A 22,635-nucleotide genomic window follows, 5' to 3' on the forward strand; every position below is an offset into this window, starting at 1 on the left:
GGCTTATTTTCTTGCAGAGTGCAGCTCTCTGCCTTCATTCCCAAATGGGCAGTTGTATTTTTGCCATCTATCACCCATACAGGTAGTGATTCCTCCTCAGAAGTTTCAGCCACAGCAGGACACCAGGTGAACACAGAGACTGCAACATCCACTTTATACAGTGACTTCCTCACCTTGGTTTCCAAAGCAGCAAAATATTACAAAACCCAGGAGTGTAACATTAAATTCATCCTTGTTCTGCTTACAACACGGTGCTTTCTTGCCTCTTTGAATTCCATTGCCACCTGCCAATTCTGAATTTCACAGTACAACTCTAAACAGTAATTTGTTCACTCTTCTGTATTTCTTCTGACTACAAATGCAAACCGTGAGATCTGTCTTACGTGCACGTTACTTTAAATTCAAGGTGATGAAAAAGTGCATGAGAAGAAATAGATATTGTTATGCCCCATAATCCAGGTTGCTGTAATTCCAACAGCCTTCAAAGTAATGTCCTCAAAATAATCTACAATTTGTAAGAATCTAATAATTCCATTTCTCTTCTGAGAGGAAACCCAGTTCCGGTGGGCAAGAACTTGGGTGAATGTCCAATAAAGTTTTTATCATACAAATGCTGTGAAGTGTACAGACTCTGATTTTGTAATAAAACCATGAGAGGTGGTGACATTTCTTTGATGAACTGGCTTCAGCTGAGAGGTCTCTCGCTATACAGTGCAAATTTACCCTTACAGCACAATTTTTATTTTCAGTGTAAACGCCTCCCAGCTCTTTCCCCAACAATTTCTCTGCCATTCTTTGCTGCTCCCCACTAAAAGATGTGGCACTGAAAATAAGCAATTTCAATAAAACTCAGAAAACCATTGCCATGTTGTATCTCAAAGCCAGGGAGCACCAACCTCCAAATCTACTGTGACTCCAAGTTTGGCTGTCAGCAGGGATAGCTACAACCGAAAAGCCCCTAATGCAATACAGGTGGTATTTGCAGGTAACCTGGCCATGCTCATGTTCAGCGGCACATGCAAGCAGTTTTTATCACACAGAGGAGAACACGTCAGGATGAAGCCTGAAGCCCAGCTAGAGTGGAACGTTTCTTTCACAGGAGGTTTGCTATGTGCTAGAAGACTATTTTTCTTTTTCAAATTATTTGGATGGGAGTTAAGTCTCTCTGGGCTGCTAAGAAATATCAGCATTTCTAAAGCTGGCCAGTTAAGGTCAATACCTTGAAACCGCAGCGTTAAAACTGAGTTAAGCAATAAATTGCAAGAAACCTCTGGAGGATGAAGGGGGAAGAGAAGCAATCTCAGCTCTCAGTATTGCCCTGTGGAAGAAGCCAGCAAACAAGCGATGCTTTCCTTCCAGTTCAGGTTAAACACTAACACTTCCATGTACTAAATAGGAAGTGGGATCCACTTAAGAAATTAAATCCTACAAAAAGATTCTGTAAGCAGCACTCTCTTCACTTTCCAGCTGGATGACAGAATAAACCTTTTGGATTCCACCAGAAGTACAGACAGAACAAACAAGTAAACAATCACATGTAGGGATGATGACAGCAACTATTTCACTGACCTTTGCACTCTAAGGAAAAACCCCATAATCTCCTTCAGAGATTTACATAATAATTTCTGGCTGAATAGCACAGGTCGGGTAGGGAGGTCATGGTGCATGATATTCGTATGGAGCAAATTTTTCAGTGGTGTGCATTAGCCAAGCTCTCACTGGCCTGTAGCAATGCCAGGAGAAAGTACCAGAGTGTTACCAGTCTCTCACAATTTTCTAATAATTATTTTGTCCTCTACCTTTGTTGACTAAGTTCTCTGATTTGTAATATGCTGCCAGAGTTCCATCTCAAAAAACCTGCAACAAAAAACTAAACTCAAACATAAACTTGTTTGTTGGAATTTCACAGCCAGACAAGAATCTCATCCTGTTTTACAACAAGGATTTCTAACACAAAGCCAAGATTGCAACTACTCTTTCAGCATCTCATAGCAAAGTCAGTAAAACTGTATCTTTGCGTTTTCTAGATCTGGAACTGAACCTGGATTACCTGTATTCTGTTTGTTTTCATATAACTTTTAATAATTAAAAAAAAATTCCAGAGCAGTGGTGAATTATTCATCCTCAACCATTAAATATCCTGTTCCACTTCCAAAAGTATGATATTTACACTTAATTTTTTACATTTTGAGATAAAGGACTGCTTCTTTCAGTCATTCTGGCAAGCCAGGGATTACATCAGACAGACCAATGCTGTAGCACTCTACCAAATATTTCTATAACGTCCAGGACACCCACTGCACTTGGGACAGCACAGGTAATTCCTTACATAATGACTCAGCTAATAGGCATGATAATTTATAAAGTTTATATCTAAATCAGCCCCCAAATGTTCCCCCTGTAACTGTGCCAGTTTAAGGTATTATCTTTCTGAATACACATTTTAATGTACATTACTGCACATTAAAAAGTGAAAATTCCAGAGCCGTCATTCAATTGCCCATAGCTCAACAAACTTTTTTGTTTTTTACATGCACGTCCCACCAAAAATGAATTTCTTTAGCTTGCCATTAGCTGGACTCCATGAACTAGATGTGCACCATTCTTCAGCAGATCCTGCACCCTGAACCCCTGAATGTTTTTTATTTCAATACTATTGAGCATCATCGGTTTGTCTTGTTCTAAGCAATTCAAAAGGTTCAAGAATGTCACAACCCCCAAGTAAAACTCCCTCTCATACCTCTGTGGTACGGATTAGTGAGGTTGGCCACTGCCCTCTGCAGGAGCAGCTGATACGGCTTTCTCTCGTGCTGCACGATCCACAGTGGTCTGTGCCTCGGATTTCCAAGCATGGATTTCACATGGAATACATACAAACAAATATATCGATGGGCAGCTCCTGGTATCGAGATCTGCTCTGTACACATCTCAGGGCTTCCACCAGCTCCTGCAGGACTCCCTTTATCCTTGTCATATCAGAAAACATCCTTTGCGTGTTGAATCCATTCCTTATTCTTGATGTGAAAACATCTTTTTCTTTGACCCCATGCAGCCGTGCTGACTCACTCTGGTTAGCTTGGAAGTGCTGCTGAACCATCACGTTCAATTCCAGCACATTGGTGTAAGTCTCTTTCAAGAGATCCCGATGGGAGTCAGCATGGAGAAACACTTTGAAAATGAGCTGCCTTATCCAAGCTCTTGTTAGTTCATTCCTCATCCAAACAGGTAATTCCCAAATGGATGCCATTCTCATCTATACACAATCTCTTTCAAGGTTCTGCTGCAGGTCATTTCTGCTCCACAAATTCTAAATTAGCCAAGACTTCCAAACCTTTTCTTTCTTTCCAGGTTGCAGTATCCACGATGTCAAGCTGTTAATAATTGCTTTTGCAGGATGGAGCAGGTAAATGTTTTGTACAACAGCTTTCAAAATCCACTCAGCACTTTGTATTTTCTCAGCCAAAAGAAATTTTTATTTCCAACAGGATTTTATGACTCTTCTGGATAATTTCCAAGTTCTCCCAGGAAGCCGTTACACATTGTTTTAATTCCTCTTGGGTTAGTTTTAGAATCATGACAGCTCTGCTTTCTGTAAAGCCTCGACCACCAAGCACAATCCTGCTCTGGAGAGCACCCCTCAGCTCTGACCACAGCACTGGGGGGATTAAGCCACAGCTGAGTTGAAGGATTTTAAGCACTTCCCACTGTGAAATACTCCCCACAGAATTGACTGTGGTACCACTTCTTTATTTGCTCTACACAACTGCCACTACTTTCCAGCCACAGTGCATGAGGAAATATTGAATCTCCATATTTGCCACAAGCTCCCACATGGAAAACCTCCAAGGCTCCCTCCCAGCTACCCGAAAACCTTCTGCCTCTGCTGTGACACCACCCTGAAGAGCCAAAGTGAAAGTGTCAAATTCAGCAGTTGCAGCACACACTGTTCTGCTGTCACAGTGCTACATACAGAGATGACTCTTCACCAACATAAAATCAATGCAATAACAGGAACTTTTTTTTTTGAATATGTAGAATAGAACAGACACTATGAAAAAAAAAACCAATTTTTATTCAGTTGAAAAGAAGTCATTTACTCAATCACATTAACTATGCTAAAAATGACTTTTTTCTGACTACACCAGCAGTTAAATATTTTCAGCACCAATTCATGACACATTAGTGACATTTATCACAACAGGTCTATTTCTTAATGTAAAGGACATACTAACTTCAGTAGCTGCTACTGGGAAAGGAGTAAGCAGAAGGCTGCCGTTTCTTTCCAAATATTTATGAGTGAGAGTAGCAACTTATAGAAATAAATAACTGCCAAATTATCTCCCAAATCTTTAAATCGATCTTTTAAAAATAGAGTTAAAATAGATATCTTAATATGAGCTATCATAGATTTTATTTTTATGTGCTGAATACTCCAAAATGTGAGTAGTTGAGCAAGCATCCAGTACATAACTTTTAAAATAGTTCTTCCCACAATATCAACTCCATTTTTTATCCATGTCATGCTGGTTAGATCCCTATCTCTAGTGACTTCCCAGTAAACAACACGCTGTTTGATATCGCTAGGATATGCTACCATCCTATGAGTGAAATAAGTCAGTGACCTGGTGAAATACCACCAGCTCACATGAACAGAAAATTCATCCAGTCATTGGCTCGTTAACTCTGAACATCAAACAAATCCTAAGCTTTAGTTTTTCAAAGCCTTTGTGGTCTTCCTCTTGCTGGGCCAGTTCAGAAGGTCATCACTGAAGGCAGAACCGATGAAGGCAAAGAAACCAAAAAGCAGCAGATAGTACTGTCTCTGTCCTTTTAAACAAATCAAGTTCGCACAAAACAAAAGGAGACAAGGTTAAAATGAAGTTTATTAGTTTTTTTGGTTTTTTTGAGCTTTTTTTATATAAAACTGTTTGTGAAACAGCTATTTTTATTCCCATGGCAGAGTGACCCCTGAAAGATGCACTAACCCCTTTCTTAAGGCCTTAACAAGAAAAAAAACATGATTTTTTTTGTTGTTGTTCCTAAAACCCAAATGTTTTAAAATTACATAATTTACAAAAAAGAAAAAAAAAGGGGAAAAAAAAAGAAAAATACCCTACCCCAAATAACCATATAGTGTAGGCTGTTACACTGACATTCCCTCTTCCTTCCTTAGGAAAGGCAAAAAATATAAAAATAAAAAGAGGGCCAAGTGGATTTACCCCAATCAGTTTGAAGACACATTGACTCCACCAACATTCAGACTTCCTTTCGTTCCCCAATCTGGCAGGTAAACCATGTCTTCCTCTCACCTGCCTTCCAAACTGAAGGCAGCTTCTTGGAATGATCTGAGGGTCACATTGTTGCACACAGGGCAGATACTCCGCTCCCCTGTGTGGTACAGGTGTTCCCACACCAATGAGGTGTATGGGACCTAGCAAGCAGCAGCCACCTCTAACTTCATGAGTCTCATGACCCAAGAGTCTGCAGATGTTATTCAAGCTTACACTGTTAATAGGGTTTCTCAAAAATTGAAACCTCCCTACCGCTCAGACACAACTATTGACACCAAATTACCTGCAATCATCCAAGCCTTCCTCCCACACCCTACAAACAATTTATCAGCATTTTATTTGCCTTTCAAAATTGAATTTCATCAGATGTTGTGAGGAAGAAAGCAAGAGGAACAGAGACAAGTCCTGTTTGGAGTACTCCCAGTTTTGCTATTCTTTCCCACAAAACATTAGGCTCAACAAGCCTTGCTTTAATTTTGGATTTAATATTTCCTTTAGCTATAAGTTTCTTTTTTAATTTATATGGGGTTTTAAAAATCTTAATCAAATGCATTAAAAGGGATATAGCGCACCTTTCATTTAAAACAAAGTCTTTCAAGACTAAAAAATAGATCTTTATATATATATATATTTATCCCTCCCTCTTTAATTCCCCCCACCTGTTTCCTTTTTCCCCCTCCCCTCCCCACTGTCACTATGGAGATTGTGTCCATGGAAACAGCTGGTTCAGACTCCTTGGTCAGATTCTGTGATATCATCAGTCTTGAGTGTGATGTAAGAATTTATGAAGGAAGTGCTGGCATTGGCAGGCACGTCGAGAGGGGGCATGGCTGCACAGTGGGAGAGATTCCATTCAGTCACGAATGTCCACCGCTTTTTATCTCAACAGCCTAACCTGAAAAACAAAGTCAAAAAAATATTGGAATGGTTCCTTCCCTCCATTTGCAAACAGGCCCCTCAGGCTTTGGAAAACCCACTCAGCAGCGACACCAAAAGCTCTTTAGCTTTGTGGACTGAAAACAGATAATACACAATGGTGAGTAGTTCATGAAAGCTAATCCATGTGATAAAAACTCTTCATTTAACAACCAGCAAAAAAAAATTAAGCAAGCCCAATTGTGAAGGAGGTCTGGGATGACAGGATGATCCATACCACCATGGCACAGCACTCACCTCTACCTTCAGCAGCCAGGCAGGAGCTCACTCACCTCATGTCCACTCCTCACACTGAGGAGATTGGGAAAGAGAGGGGCCAAGCATGTCCCAGCATGATGACAGCTCCTGGGATGCCATCAGGGACTGCACCCAAATGTTTCTCTATGGGCCATCCAGTGGTGCTTTCCAGTGAATATGTAGCAGATAGTGAAACTAGTGTCAAAATTACAGGAGTCCAGGAACCAATCCTGGGAAATTGCCAGGTTTCACCAGCTAAAGGTAAAGCTGTGTGTGGTCTAACTAATTGAAGGGCAGGTGATATTTCTTTCTGCTGCTTTTTGGATCTAATTTTCATATTACAGAGACAGTTCATAGAAGGACTAAGCTTGTGATGTCTTTCAAGACAAATGTGGAAACATCCAAGTGCTTGGCACATGTTCTCCCTGTCCAGAAATTCTCTGAGGTGAGAAAATGAACTTTGGGAGTTTGCTAAGTTGGTGGAGGCTCAGCTCAAAAGAGAAGTTACAAAGTTAAAATTTAATTTCTCTAAGCTAGGGTTCTCAGTCTTATTCTGCATAAAGAGAAAGCAAAGCTTGAAATAATGTATTCTTTCCTTCCCTTATCCCATACCACAAGTGAGCCCAACAGCAATTTATTTATTTAGTAAGGTTACTTAGATATGATTTAGATAAATCCCTTCCTAACAGCTAGTGAGCTTGGGAAAAGAACTTACACCAGAAGCGATGCATATGGAAAGCAGCTAACGGAATTAGAGGTGTGCCTGGGAGCAAAGTAACACCCATGTTTGTTCATAGCTGGCAATTAAACTCCAGGAACCCTAACTAAGTGTGATGGAGAAGTCAATACTGCTCTGATCATCAGCACACCAATTAGATTACATCCCAGCAAGCCCAACTCTTGGCTGCAGATATCCCCCATCCAGGTGCCAGGCTGCAAGTGAGTGAAGAGTCAGGCAAGCACACACAAAATGCAGACGGGCAAGGTCAGGGAGCAGCAGCTGAGGAGGAAACGGGGAGGTTCCCAGAGAGCTCAGCTGCCCTCTGTGGTTTCATTACTGCACAACGGTGAGCCCTCGCTGAGGGAGTGTCAGGGCTGTGTTGCTGTCTCTGGCTCCCGTACAACTGCAGCTTGCCCATGCCTGGAATTGGTCCAGAGCATTAGGCACTGGCTCAGGGAAGAAACAGGCTCAACTCACAGAGAGTCCTGCTTCATTCCTGGATAAGATCCAGAGCACCAGACTTGCTCTCACAGTCACTCGCCAGATCTGGACTTGATCCAAATGTTCTAGAGGCAACTGGCTCAGGGAGAGAGAAGCAATGAAGACAGAATACACTGACTTGCCTGGATGGTATCCAACATGCAGGATTTTTCTTCACTTGCTAGGCCTGGGAGTGAACCAGGACTAAAACAGCCCAATAATCTCACAACTGAATATCCATTGTATCTTACACTAAGGCCAGCAGAAGGTCAGTTCCAGTACTACTTGGGCTGCTACAGAATTCCCCTGAAGTTTTTTTAATTACCTCAGTAATACAACTTTTTTTTTGTTGTTGTTGTTATAAGGATCTTTTAGATTTGTATGGCTTTTATTTTGAAATGCAAGATCAGGTTGGAATTGGAGAACCTAATTTTTAAGGTATTCTGAACATTGAAAGGGGGTGGCTAAATAGGACCTTCTGGTAAGAATTACTTGAGGCAAAAAGTGGATTTCAAAAGACATGATGCCTTAGAGAGATATCTAGAGCATACCATGAATACAGTGCAGAGATTCCACAGCCTGCAAGGTCTTCAGTCAAGACATTCCTATCCTATATAAAAAAAGAGCTAGCACTGGAAAATAATGCAAGGAACAAAGCTGTGTAAAGGTCTCTGGGACACAGTAATGTTCATCAGTAGCTTAAAGGAATGGCCCAAAAATCACTCCCCTAGTGTTAAACAGCCAGAAGAGGCACTTTGGTTGTGGGACTCTTGTCTTGCTTTAACATTATGAATTACATTGCCTGTTACATTTTAAGGAAAAGAGAAAAGCTTAAAGGAATCCCAATGACCTTTACCATGGAAGGAAAAAGCTACTCAAACACTGAATACTGTTAAACACTGTTTACATGGTAACTGTTAAAACAACACTCCAAAGCCAGGAATGAATGCTATTAAAAATGGAAAGTCACAGAACACAGCTGAGCTAAAGCAAGTCAGCAGTCAGTCTACAAAAAGTGTTTATATGGGACACTACCTGTCTTCTGCTACTGCACCAAAACCCCACAATCTTCCAATTAATCTCTCATCCTTCACACAGAACACCATTAGTACTTCACAATTACTTTACTTGAAAAACAGGAAAGATTTTAAGTCAGGAGAGGTGCCTGGGAAGCAAGGGATTGGTAACGAAGGAAGGGGATTACCATGAGCACTTCCAAGAACTGACACGAAAGAGCAACTTCCCCTGCATGACTGCAGGAAAAAACACAGAGAAGCAAATAGCTTGAGTAAGAAATGCATTTGAGTAGCGAAATGAAGGCAAGAAACCTTCTTGGGCTGCAGTTTCATGGACAGGGTGCTAGCAAGTATTAATTTGAAACCGAACACTTATTTCATTTTAATCCACCCTATTGCCTTTGAACTGCAGTGCATTTGCAATTGGGTAAGAAATAAGAAATGCCAACCTCATCCCATTCCCTGGTTGCTAACTCCCACCTCAGTGCTACTTCCCCCTTGTGCCAGTGTATTTTCCCAGCCACACAGTGAACCAGATTAGGAAAATGACCCAGCTCTGATGCTAACATGGCAAAAAGCTGTTTCAGACAAATTGAATTCCCAACCAAGTTCTCACTGGCTGTATGAACGCTGGGCCTAGACAAAGGAGGAGGCTGGAAGGAAGTGCAGTGAGGAACTTGGGGCAGTTACAAAGTTACAGAATTGTGACCACTTCTGGATACAGTTCTACCTTCTGCGCCCCATGTCTGTTTGCAAAATAGAGAAAAAAGCTGGGCCAAAAGAAACACAGAGGGGTCCTGCTGACTGGTTTACTTATCCCTGGATCCATCTACATTTCCAGAAAATGGGAATCCTACAATAATCCTGAACTCATCAATATTATTTATTTCTTACATATAGAATTTAAGATACTTTGGTGACTTTATTTATACAGAAGCTTACTAACTACTCTGAGACTCACAGAAAAACACCTTCAAATCCTTAAGGACATGATACAAAAGGAGATTTCTGCAACTCATTTAGCTGAGAGAGTAATCAGGCAGTTTTAATAGCTAGTGAGCTTTGCCTTTCATTGTTTAACAGAAGGAACTGCTGCAGAAATACAAAAAAATAAACAGGATGGTAGCAGAGAAAAAAATACTACAAATTTTCTGAATATATACAAAAGCACCTTAATTTCTTACAGAAATGGGGAAGGCACTGGATGTAAGACAGCAGGTGGAACTGGAAGCTCTCCCCCACTCACCTGTGCTTGCTTTTATATCCATTCCCAGGAGTACACTTCCCCCCTCACCCCCGCTCCGACTGCTCTGTGCTGAGGCTGCCTTTCACCATCTTGTTCTGCAAGGAGGGAAGAGCGCAAGGAAGGAGGGGCTGACAAACCAGCAAGCCAAACAGAGGAGGAAAAAGAAAACGAGGGAGAAAGAGAGAGAGAGAGAAGTCAGTATTGGAGTCAGAAATAGACTTTTCAGACAGAGTTTTCTCCAAGACAAAAGCAGGTAATTCCACAAAAGTAGAGTCTGAGATATGAAAGCCTGGTTAATTTTAAGAAATACAGAATTTAACACAAAAAGGTAGAACAAGCTGAGAAGCATCACTTGAAAATTGCCCAAACAGATGGCTTAAGACAATCTAAGATGGCTGAGCCACCAAAAGGTGAGGTATCCCATCCCTTTTATAGCCTCTCCACAGCTCAGCATCCTCATCAGGTCTGTTGCAACCTCACTTGGTGTGATGCAGACAGAGCCGTTCGGATCTGTGAGAGGAGCCCTTCAAAAGATGACAGTATTCAGACAGCATTTTCCCTGTGATAAAAGCTGATATTTTGCATAAGTAGCACATTCAGGACATGGATGGTTGAAGCATCAATCCTGACAGAAGGAAATGGAAAAGCTCACTGGGGAGCACATGGAAAGGCAGGACCAGTCCCCTCTGGACTCAGCTTGCTTATGCCCTAAATGTCAAGCACAGTTAATGAGGCAAGAAGCACCTTTGCTCTCCAGGAGCTGCTTACTGCGATGAAGTGTATTTACCAGTGTGAGGCACAGACTGCCAAAGGGTAACAGGCCCTGTACTGGGGGACTTAATGCTGGAGATTTATAAAGTTAGCTCCTCCACCCATTAGCTACAGAACAGCAGAGTGAGCTATCAGACAGTTACTAATTTGCTAACAGTGCTAAGGTGGTGTTACCTAAAAGCATCGCTTTCAACAGACTAATTGAAAGTCTTTCTTCCTCTCAATTGCTCATACTTGTATCATGCAAAAAAACTGATGCAATTTGTTCCCCAGTCATTCTAGAGCAATGGTTTTCAGCCTTCCTGTTCCTGCATTGTCACTCTCTGGAATTCCCCTCTCCAGCCACTGGAATGGAAGGAACAGAGTAAGCTTATATTCTGCCCTGCAGAAAGACTGGGAGCAAACCAATAATGATTAGTGAAATATGCAGTGAGGGCAGAGAAAGAAAGCAAAGAAAACTAAGCAAAAGCCAACAAACTTCAGTGTCAAATAAAGGCTGCTGGTGTTGAAGTTATGTTTTTGACAAAATAAAGAAAGTGATCTGCAGTGGGATAGTTCTGAACAGAATTAAAAATTTTATTGCCTCATGAAGAACTGTTTTGAACTTAATTGGTAGCTGTCCCACTCCCATCCTTCAAGATTACTTTAGAAATCCATGTGCTTCTCAGAATTTTCTCTGAAAAGCTGGATTCTTTGCCTGAATCTAAACCAGTTCTTTCCTTTCATGGTTTGAGCACCATCACTCCAAAGTGCTCACACACAGCAGCAGTGACTCAAGCCATCTATGTAACACTGTATTTCCCTGGAATACTTCAGGCAACAGGCAGCAAAAATAAAACAGCCTTCAAATACACAACCCTCTCTAATAGTTTAACCCCAGCTGGCAACTAAGTACCAAGAAGAAAATAACTATCCCATCCCAAACCCAGGACATACTCCAATTATCTTTAGCCAAGTATCCAAAGTCGAGCAGAGGGTGGCACTTAGGCAGTTACATTACACAGAAGGGGGAGCTCATCCTTCCCGGTTTGTTTGGCAAGATCTGCAGGTTCTTGTAGCATTAATGCATTAATTTAAGCTTGCTGTACATTGTCAACATTATTCCACAGTTGTGCAGAATAATTTATTTTCTTTTATATAATGAAAAGTAGGCCAATTCTGGATAAGAGCGTGAATGCGCACTGAATCTTCCAGCGCATTTTAAATACGTGTGTATAAATACATCATTTTGTGGTGGAATATCCAGAAAGGAACATGAGGCTAATTCCTGTATGTTTACAAAAGACAGATTAAGAATAAGCTGTGAAAACAAAAGACCACCAGATGTCAGTCTAATTCTAGGCAGGGATCTGCAGACAAGAACTAGATGGAGACTAATCCCTGCTAGAAAGCAACACAATTCTTCCCTATTATAATTTCCTATTCAGCACAAGCCATCCAAACGCCTGCCCAATTACTGTTGTATTCAACTGGCAACAAGAACAGCTGTTTTTTTCTGGATACTCTCTGACCATTTAAAACTGGAAGACGTGTCCACAACCTCCCAGGGGTGTATCCTCCCTTAAGGGTTGGGAGGGGTATTCCCGGCACTGTATCCCATTACTATGCTACAAGAGAGTATGTACTGTCTACCTTGTCCCCTCTCGCCATGCAGATAGCTCTCTGCACCACTGTGCTTGTAGCCTCTGGGGACAATCATTAAGGACACCCAGACCCTGGGCAGAAGGAGCAAAGGGGTCTTCTGATGAACCAAAGATGTACAGAAGAACCCCACAGACCCACTGAAGGCTGAGTGGCTGGACTCAGTCCAGTTACTACTGGTAAACTAGAACAAGATGTCTCCAAAAACCAGGAGAACTTTTTCATAAAGTAATTTTTCTTCTTTCTGCATCCTCAGTAAATCCAAGGAGAAAACCCAACAGTCCAATGAAACATTCAAACAGGAATAGCAAGCAACATACTGATTCTATCACAGAATTCAGGAAATGAAACTGAGCTTTCTGAACAGTCATCAAGGACCTAAAGAAACACTGAGCAGATGGAACAAAAATTTTATCTTCTTAAACTTGTAGTCTTCTTGAGTTGATGTTTGCCCCCAGAATATACCACAAGCATATATCACAGAATAATTGAACTAAAAGCATCTCTGACTACAGACATTACCCAGGTAATAAAATTACTAATCCAAATTTAGAAACCAGAAGAGGGCAACAAGAGACCCAGGTATAATCCAGGAGAGGATTCTTACCTTGTGCTTGGGGCACCTCACTGAGAAATTCTCTTCGTTTAGTAAACAATCTAGAGGAAAAGACAGCAATGTATTATTTTTTTAATGAAAACCAACTTGAATAATACATCACATGTTAATCTTGCCTCACAGGTACACATTTTTCATTCAAAGATCTCTTATAGGAATACCTTGTCAGTATTGCCTGATCTGTGTATTATTAGCAGGTTCATTGCCTAATGCCTGATCTGTGTATTATTAGCAGGTTCATTCCTTCCACCCCCAAAGTTTTAGCAAACAAAGTAACTTAACACCCCAAGTGACAATGCTGCTTGGATTACCAAGCAACCTCAGTTTTCCCAATGATCTGTATGTAGTAAGAATGACAACAGCAAGCCTACAAATCCTGTATCCCAACCCCCTTCAGCTATTCCAGCCTTCTTCGCTGTAGCATACCGAAGATGGACACATTCATCCAATCTGAACAGACAATCCCTGCATTCCATAGTACAAATGCTGCCTTTCACCCTCACCCCAAGGCCCTGCCAGCATCAGGGAGAGCAGGGGTGTGTGTCTCTAGGTATGGTGTTTACAGTTTACTTGCAATCACAAGTCCTGGTGGTAAGTTTACCCTGTGACACTATGTCTGGTAGTCTGGTCACTCATGCTGCTCTTAGATCTGCTTTCGTGAATCTTACATGTGAAGCTTTGATGATCTAAAAAATGGTTCAGTTAATTCTTTAAACATATTATGTAAAGTGAGCCACCTATATGGAACTGCTTATTTAGGAACAAATTAAGCAATACTGCCATTTGCAGAGCACTTATTTAGCAGCACTGCCAGAGTATGGACTGCTTCTCCTCACATCCCCCCTCCCAGACTATGCCTCTAAGTGATGCAAGTCGGCAGCTCTCAGAACTTCAGCCACAGGAAAAGCAGCACTCCCCTCAGAGCACTCAGCTGCCTCCCCTGCGCACCCGGAATTGCAGGGTCACCACTCAACCTCCCAAACGCCTGATGCCTCTCAGTTCCAATGGTCTCTTGCCTCAGAGGCTGACCCAAGGCTGTCACCTCATGAGCAGGACCAAGCACCCATCCCCACCTCAACACAACTGAGCAATGCTGCCCTGGGGAATTGAGCAAGGTGCTTCTGACCTCCTGCCTACTCCAATACACCCAAGAGCTCACAAGTAGAGAAGTGCAATGGTAACTAAGATGGGCTAATTTAAAATGCTCTTAAGTATGTAGCATAACCAGTGCTACCTGCTGTTTCAATCTGCTGGAAGAGTTTAGCAGACAGCAGGAGACTGGAACTAAAGCTTGAGGGAAAAGCTTTCTAGATACCCAAGCTTTGGCAGAGCATCCCTCTGCCAGGGAATGCTTAATGTTTCAACATGAACGCCTCTGGCCTGAATCAAAGGGAAACAGCATGCAAGAGGCTAAGTTACTTGAGAGATTTTAGCAAAGGGGAGTAAAACCCTTAATCCTGCCACAGATAATTTCAAAAGCAGCATTAGCAAATCACAGGAAATAAATAAAATGTCTTCTTATTATAAGGGCAGGAATCATACATTTAGACTACAGCATGAATTATCACTGCATAATACAGCAATCATCCAAAATATACAGAGCAATCATCAAAAACATACACAGTATGTTAGAACAGAATGGAGTTTTCTTCTTTGTTGGAAACCCAACATCGGTAACGAATGCAGTTCTTTAGCTAGTACATCAGAAAGCAAGATTGTACAAGGATCAGGAAGAAGTGCCAGAAACCTTGTACCTAATGCCTGATCTATGTGTGGAGCTCCATTTCTTACTAAGGTCAGCATTTTTGTTGCAAATACTAATAGCAGATCCAATTAATAGCAATTTTTTTTGTTTCTGTTAAAGGACAACTATGAAAAATGTCATCAGCACACTGCAGAAAATCAGCTGAATACCAATAAGGCAGAAATTGTTCATCATTACAAAAGCTGGCCTGGATTTTGGTTAGCAGTTCCAAGTATTTTATATAACAGATTACAATTTGTCATGAAGTCAGCAGACGCAGAGCTATGGTCAGCTCATTGTGGTAGAAAGCAAAAAGAACTGAGACTTGTCCTTGTTTCCACAGATTTTTCTCCATAAAGTAGTCAGGGAAAACCTAAAACACTTTTAATAGAAGCAATTATTCTTCTGTAAGCTTCATACTTTTGTCTCACCCTCTGTGTTCTGCCTGTTACTCATCTTTAATGATACTTGTGAAGACACAGGATTTCTGTTCTCTGAAAATTCATTTTATTTTCCTGTTAATCTTTTCCTAATTTACAGTTAAAAATCTTCTGTAAGTGGAACTGCCTGGATATATGTTGTAGGAACAACTGTGCTGCAACCATCAGGATCTGATTCCAGGTGGGGAGGAACAAGCAGAGGGAGAGGATATAAAATTTCAGAAAACAAAGATCTTGTTTCCATGGAGACATCCCTAGGACTAAGTTATCTTGAGACATCAGAGGCTCTTCATAAATTTGGACAGATGAAAGCCAAACACAGACAATGTTAACCACAGTCATTTCCATACAAAAATTACTTAAGTGGCACTACTGATCTTGATTTTTATGTAAATGGCTAAGAAATGTTCAGCTCCCTTACACTCTGTATTGCCAAAGACTATTTTCTATGAAAGGAAATTAAAAGACAGCCTGAATTATGCTATATAAAAGCATCCATATGTACAAACGGGCAACTTACAAAGCCACGTGCCTTGCACAGCCCTCCATTAGCAACAGCGGGGCAGAGCCTGGCCCCTCACCGGGGTGGGGTTGGACACCGACCACTGGTGCAGAAGCCAGAGCCCAGGTCCCACGCCAGGGCTGCCTTCAGAACTGAAGCCATTTGACACACTGCAGCCTCCAGCCCTTTCCCAAAAACATTCTGCCTTTCATGAGGCACAGTAACTGACTGGGACCAACTCCTAACCCACTGATGCAAAGGCAGAAACGCTTCAGCTCACACTGAACTGCTTCGAAATACAACACGGGTACTTCATCTCAACCAAGGCACGGTCACTTCCAGGAATTCAGACAAACCAAGTGTGTATGACTCAACATACCCTAAAAAACACTCCAGCAAGTGTTTTCTGTTTGGCTTTATTTCTTTGAGATACAAAACCAGTCATACATATTCCAAAAGCCTGAAAGCCCTTGTAAATGTTAACACAAATTTCTGAGGATTCAGAACAAATCTGTGACAGATCCTAAATAAAAAGCAAGGTGGCACCATCTTTCAAAGCAGGATGGTTGACTTCAAAATGGAGCTACCACTGAGCTCAAGGAAGCTGAGAAGCACCTGTACAGTTTCACTACAGAAAGACAGTAGAACTGCAAAACCAATAAAAAGGGTTTACAGGCTGAGCAAAGAGAAATAATGTTGATTTGTTTCTCAAGGAAGCCTACATTTTCTGCTGGGTTATAAATGAAAACCAGACCTTATGCCATATAGCTTGGTTATTTCTTTTACACAGATTTATTGAAGAGTGTCTATAGATTAAGACAGCTTGATTACAACCACAGATAAAACCAACTGCAAACAAGGTCTTTTACTGTCACACCATCAGGCTGAAATTTTAAATGCTGAGAATCTACTTAAAGCTGAGGCTTTTTTATTTGTTTTGGTTGAAAACTTCAGCTGAAGCAGCCCAACGATTTCCTTAAAACTCTTTCTTGGAAAAAAGTTATTCCGCCCATGATAAACATCCCAGGATTTTTTCTCTGAAAAGCTCTACAATATTCTGATTTTCAGTAGGACCTGGACTTCAGCTAAGGCATGCCCTTGCCAGCTACCACAAAACCAGCAAACAGAACTCCTTGAAAAGCAATATGGGATTTTCATGTGCACATCCTCAGAAGACGCCTATTAGATTTTAGTAGCTCGGCCTTTCAGATTTTAAAAGCTAGCTAGTAGCTTTTAAAAATTTCACCAAATATGCTTCTGTTTGGGGATGATCAGGCCCTTCCTGTAAATGAACCTCTCTGCCCTCAGATTCAGGCACCAGTCCCAAAAGCAGCGAAGCTGTCAGGGGACATTTCTAACACTCAAGCAACCCAAAAGAAGAAAGTGACCATTTCAGAACTGCAAAATGGGAAGCACTAGTCCAGCAGACAGAAGTGAAAACAGTACTGAGAAAGGCAGCCAAGGTACAGAAAGAATAAAGGCTAGCAGGAGGGAGACCAGTGCTACTGAGAGTCAGGAGCAGGGAATTAAGGATGAGTGCCAGCAGGAGTCTAAGCAAAGAACTGATTGGAACAAGGCATAGAAAGGTGAAACAGAGAATATAAAGCACAATATACAAGAACAAACCAGGACTAGCAGGGTGAGGTGTGACAAGGAGCTGAGTTAGGAGAACCAAATGGCAGTAACAAAGGCCAGAGAGGAAAAAGAGCTAGAAAAAAAGAAAGGAGAGGAAGAGGTGAAGTAAGAGCAGAGAGGAGGAAGCCGGAGTGAGAGCTAGAAAATTGGAAAAAGGAAAAGTCAGAAAGAATTAGGAGGAATTGGGTCTTACAAAGAGACTGGAGTAAGAAATTTGTAAAGAGGGGCCTGAGAGCAACTAGATAAAAGACCTGTGGCTGGTATGAGAAGCCAAAGAGAAAACATCACACATACAGATGAAAAGGAAGAAACAGATAGGAAAATGTATTTAAAAAGCACCAATGAAGTATTTTGTTCTCACTAAACCGTACTCTTCCTGAAGTGAAACCAGACTCACCAGTTTTACCAACTCCTCCACTATTTTTTAAATATGTTTGTGAAACCTCACAGTCCAAGTATCCCATCTCCATGCAGCTCTTGCAATTTATTACTGCTGTATTACTCAAAGGAGGGAAATTAGCTTGGAATTGTGCACTCCAACAGATGGCCACATGACAACATGATGTCTCATAACAAAATTAAAAGAAGTAAGCATAGCCTTGGAACTTGACTTGAACACAAAAAGCTACTCTAAAAAAATCTCACAGGTTGCAAAGTCAAGACAAAAGTGAAAAAAAGCCAAATTTAATCTAACCCATGCCTACACATTATATAGCAGACATGTTACATTTAAATTGGACTAAATAGTATGATTATATACTGGGTTTTGTACATGATGCTGCCTCTTCCATGCATGACACAGAACTGCTCTTGGGAATCAGCTGAAGGAAAAGGAGAGTATCTGAATTTTGATTCTGAATTTAGAACCCAGAAAATGCTACATACTGTATCTAGTAAAACATGAATTTAAATTAAGCCCTCAAATTATTGAGAACATTCACTATAATTTTTGTTTTTTCATGGTACTGAAAAGGGCAAGTCACAAACCAGAAACAAATACATACTAAACACAACATGAATGTGAATCTGATTGGTGATTGTGTGTCTCAAACACACTGTACAAAAGCAAGTTTATTAATGTTCATGAAACTCTCAGGCATGACAGAGATGAACATTATAGGAAATCTCCCAGTTCTACCTTCAGAACTGAGAAGGAATCATCTGCAGTGTGACACAGATCCAGCAAGGACAACATATGTTCATGAATGAGTACCCCTCCATCCTACAGGCTGAGGTAGGGCCTTATGAAAAGACATATCAACCTTTGATTAGGTGATTACTATAAGATAGATTCATAAAAGACCAAAAGTATACTTAAATGGACACCCTTATATCTGGTATTTTTCTGAGTATGTGATTTTTGCAACCTGAATAATCTTTCTTTTATGTGAAGTCAAGAATTCTCTCTGCTAGTAGTACTGTGGTACTAGAATATTCCACTGCAATATTAATTTTAAAATAACATTCCTGTTAGAATAAAATGCACATCTCCAATAGGGTGGGACTTCACAGTGAGAGGTGCAATGCAGTCACACAGAAATGAGCATTCCTACTTCAAATACTCTAACATTTGGAAAACAGCATAAAATGGGTGGTGAACAAGTGGGTTGCTGTGGAATTGGAATAACGAACAGGAAGCTTGCAATTATTTTCCAGTCTAGAGTTGTAATCTTGAATCCTTTCCTGCTTGTTATCAGACTAAGTTTTGTATGACAGAAGTGAGTTACAGGGGACTGGAAAAGTGGGGTATTATTTACTCTGAGATTGAATTTTTTTTTACCCAAGAACAAAGTTTATCTCCATGAAAAACTGTCATTACTGCACAAAACCCACCAAACTCACAAGCCCAAGCTCATAGCTGGAAATAGTATCATCCAAACAATTAGCTTGTATAAGGATGAAAATTGGACCTACTCAGGAGACTGGCTGAAATGCTTCTAAGAAGGGAGAAGGATGGTTGTGCTGCAAATGGTGCTGATGATTCTACAAACACAAACACTTGAAATCTTTACTAGGACCATCCCTAGGAGTATAACCCTGAAAGAAGAAACCCCCTTGCTGCTTACTTACATCCTTTTAACAAAGGGTTTCTATTTTTGGTAAAAAATGAGTGATCAGTTCTCACACTGCAGCCAAATTTCAGTCACTGTAGCTGCACTCCCCCAAGCCAGGCTTTTTTTGCTCTTTCAGGCAGATTCCTTTTCATTACAAGCTCCATCTTGTCCCAACATGTTACTGTATGCTGTTTACTGCATGCCGTTTCTCACCATTTTTATTACTTTTATCTTCACAGTAGGAGAAAAACTGAGAGGGAGTAATTTGTAAAGCACCTCAGAATTATTTAGTGTAGTATGATTTGAGTAATTATGGAATACAGTTGTCATGTGTTCCTACCTGCATCGATGGCACATGGGTAATGGTATCGGAAGGAGCAGCCTTTGTTGTAGCAGCCTAAGGTGGCTCCCGGTTCCTGGCAATGGGAACATTTCTGAAAGGGAAACCAAAAAGCAGTAATGAAGATTGCAGCCATTTTTCTGAATACCTGTATTTTCCTGGGAATTGTATCAACCACATTCCAGCACAAATTTTTTGATAAATCATGTTAAACTCTATCTTTCTACACCATACAAATAAAGGCCTTTCAAACAAATAACAACATAAGCTCTTTCAAACTATGAACTTTTCAGTTGCACTAAGCAGGCAAGAGATACAAATGTTCAGCCATTCAGAAACAATTCGGAATAGTTCTCAAATCTGTTTTACTGGCCTGTGTTTCACTACATGACAACGACATCACTATTAAAATAGGAGGAAAAAGAGTGGTTTTGAACCTACAGCAGCTTTAAAAGGAGAATTAGCATAACAAATAGTGATTTAGAAGACACCACCATAAAAGTAATTTGGTTACATCGTTCTCATTATCACAAGCAGTTGAAGATGATCATGGCTAAGTTCAAAGTTTTTTCACAGGTGATCAAAAAGGGTTTATCTTGAGCAGAAGATGCCATCATGGGAAAATACCTTTTCATCACAGAAATGGCTCATGTCCAAAAAAAAACCACTCTTGCAGTGCAACAAGGATGCTCATATAATTATTGTCAAAGTAGCTCAGACTCATCTGATGACCACGTTCAATTTTCATTAGTGAAATCCTATTAGCTCAACTAGTCAATGATGGATTCGACCATAATATCAGACAATTGTGAAAGCAGAAAGAAAGTCTCTCACCCATTTACTTCATCCTGAATGACTTAAGAAATGCCCTAAGGAAGTAATTCACATCTCATTCAGACAGCCATTTTATTTCTTGAATGTATACACTAAGTGATTTTTGTTAACTAATCTGATTCTGATGAAGGCTGATTTCTGACAGGTTGACATTTTTCCCTTAAAAAAAGATGTAGCCATACCTGGTAGAATTCACCAAAAGCTAGGAGACTGCTACTATTTAAAAATTAAAAAGTGAATTAACTACTGGCAGAAAACAAAGAGAGGAACTACCATAATTTTTGAGTCATACTTTAAAAAGTAAAACAGGATTTTTGTTTATTCTGCTAAAATACAACCAACACCATAATAAGGCCCTGTATAATTGGCACAATTCACCTTGAATTGAGGCTGTGAGAAGTTGCCTTTGGTCCCTGCCTGCACACAGGGATGATGACATGATCTAAAATCACTGCTGCTGCTGGCAAAGCCGGTGTTGAACTAGGCTGCTCTACTGCGGCCGCTACTAGCGAGCTGCACCTGCACTGCACACGAACAGCTGTGCCCAAGCCAGCAGCGCACCTGGCACCGGACATGAGCACGGCATTCCCACCATATGGGACACTCATCTGCCAACACGGCCACAGCCCCTGGCCCACACGTCTTCAATCCCTGATCAGCACACGCTGCAGTGGAGATCTGCAGAACAGACATGGCCAGAGCTAACAGCCACGGCAAAGTTCCTCACTCAGCACAGTAAACAGGGGGTTGATTACAGTATTTCCGAACCTTCTGAGAATATCTGACAGTTATTGTTCTTCCTACTATTCTGTGCTTTGCAGAGATGACTGTAGCTTGTATTTAAATGCCTGAATGAAGATGAAAGCAAAACTAGCTCCAGCCATAAACCAGGGGGCCCTCTTCAAATCAAAGCAGATGCAACTAACAGAAAAGCTTGTGAGACGTCAGTTCTCGTGACATCTACAACTGCAGTTTTGAGTAACACCTTCTCTTTATGGGTATGCCAAAGCATCCTCAGCCTGATCTTCAGTGCTTCCTACTAAATTGTGTCTATATTCTAAGCACAACAAACTACTGCAGTATTTATGATGCAAGGGAAGTGTCCCTGAGGCCTAGAAAGAGACAGACAAGCAGCTTATTATTGCCTGTCAGAACACCAATGCAAGTTTCCAAAGATTAAAAAAAGAGGCTAAACCAATATTGAAATGTGCACCAAAATATATGGACCACTAGCCAAACTGCAACGTAATTCACTCTCCCATGGGAGTAAAACCAAACTTCATCCACAGAAAATGTCTTTTCCTGGCTCTGAAGTCAACTCTAGAAAGATATTACGTACTGGCAACAGTCCCAGATTCACCTATGCCAAGTACTCACAAAGTGCAGCTTGAGGAGCTCTGAAACAGAGCTCTGTACCTGTGTACTTTATTCTTGCTTTTAGATGTGGCTGACTGGGATTAATTATTCTAACAGGAGAGAACCCAAACTGACTATTCTTTTTGAATGTAGATATGAATTTCTACTCTTGTTCCTCAGAGGCATTCTGCCCTCCCCACTTTATCTCATCTTTTACGTACCATCACACTGTTGCAACAGAAGGTCATTCTCCCCTGGAACACTGTGTCCTGTGCAGAGCAGTCAATAAGAGCATAAGAGCTACAGCAGCAGAGATTGAACTGCAGCTATATAAAATATTTCTTAACACTAAAAAGGCATGTCTTAAAAGAGTATGGTGTGTGACACAACAGAAAACAAGACCCCTAGCAAAATTTTTGATACTTTTCCAAAAGGTAATTTATTTTTTGAACTTACTCTTTGGTGCATCTAGCATGGTTCATGTCGCTATTCTGAAAATCACATTCTGAACGTGACAGGCATTTTGACAAATTTTCAGCTGAGAATGGGTACAGAATGCTTTAAAACTGTTTGTGATTTTAGGACTGATTAGACAGTAAAAGTAGGTAGTTAAGATGCCAGTGCATGTGCATTGAGCCTCCACTGCCCCCTTTTTTTTAGTTTGGCAGACAAACAGAGATTTTACCAAGGTTACCTGTGCTACGCCCACAACAGCAATTCCCCGGTGGATGACTATGCCACTGACGGCTCAAGGCAGAGATCATCTGCTGCTGCT

The 22,635-nt window shown here is 40.9% G+C and overlaps 1 protein-coding gene across 3 annotated transcripts in view; it reads right to left on the minus strand.

Moving 5' to 3' along the window:
- Positions 1-4,053: 4,053 nt before the first annotated feature.
- Positions 4,054-22,635, minus strand: part of TCF20 (transcription factor 20) — a 118,507-nt gene continuing 99,925 nt past the window's right edge. For 2 of the 3 annotated variants that reach the window (XM_031057784.1, XM_005421882.2), the window contains exons 3-6: positions 19,671-19,764; positions 12,947-12,996; positions 9,928-10,055; positions 4,054-6,186 (exon numbers count right to left, since the gene is read on the minus strand). In XM_031057784.1, coding sequence (XP_030913644.1) covers positions 9,972-10,055; positions 12,947-12,996; positions 19,671-19,764 — 228 coding nt within the window. In that variant the 3' untranslated portion in view covers positions 4,054-6,186; positions 9,928-9,971. The remainder of the gene's footprint in view (positions 6,187-9,927; positions 10,056-12,946; positions 12,997-19,670; positions 19,765-22,635) is intronic. The other variant, XM_031057785.1, reaches the window with a different exon arrangement.

The sequence above is a fragment of the Geospiza fortis genome, unplaced genomic scaffold, assembly GCF_000277835.1.
Source record: "Geospiza fortis unplaced genomic scaffold, GeoFor_1.0 scaffold173, whole genome shotgun sequence".
Lineage (NCBI taxonomy): Eukaryota > Metazoa > Chordata > Aves > Passeriformes > Thraupidae > Geospiza > Geospiza fortis.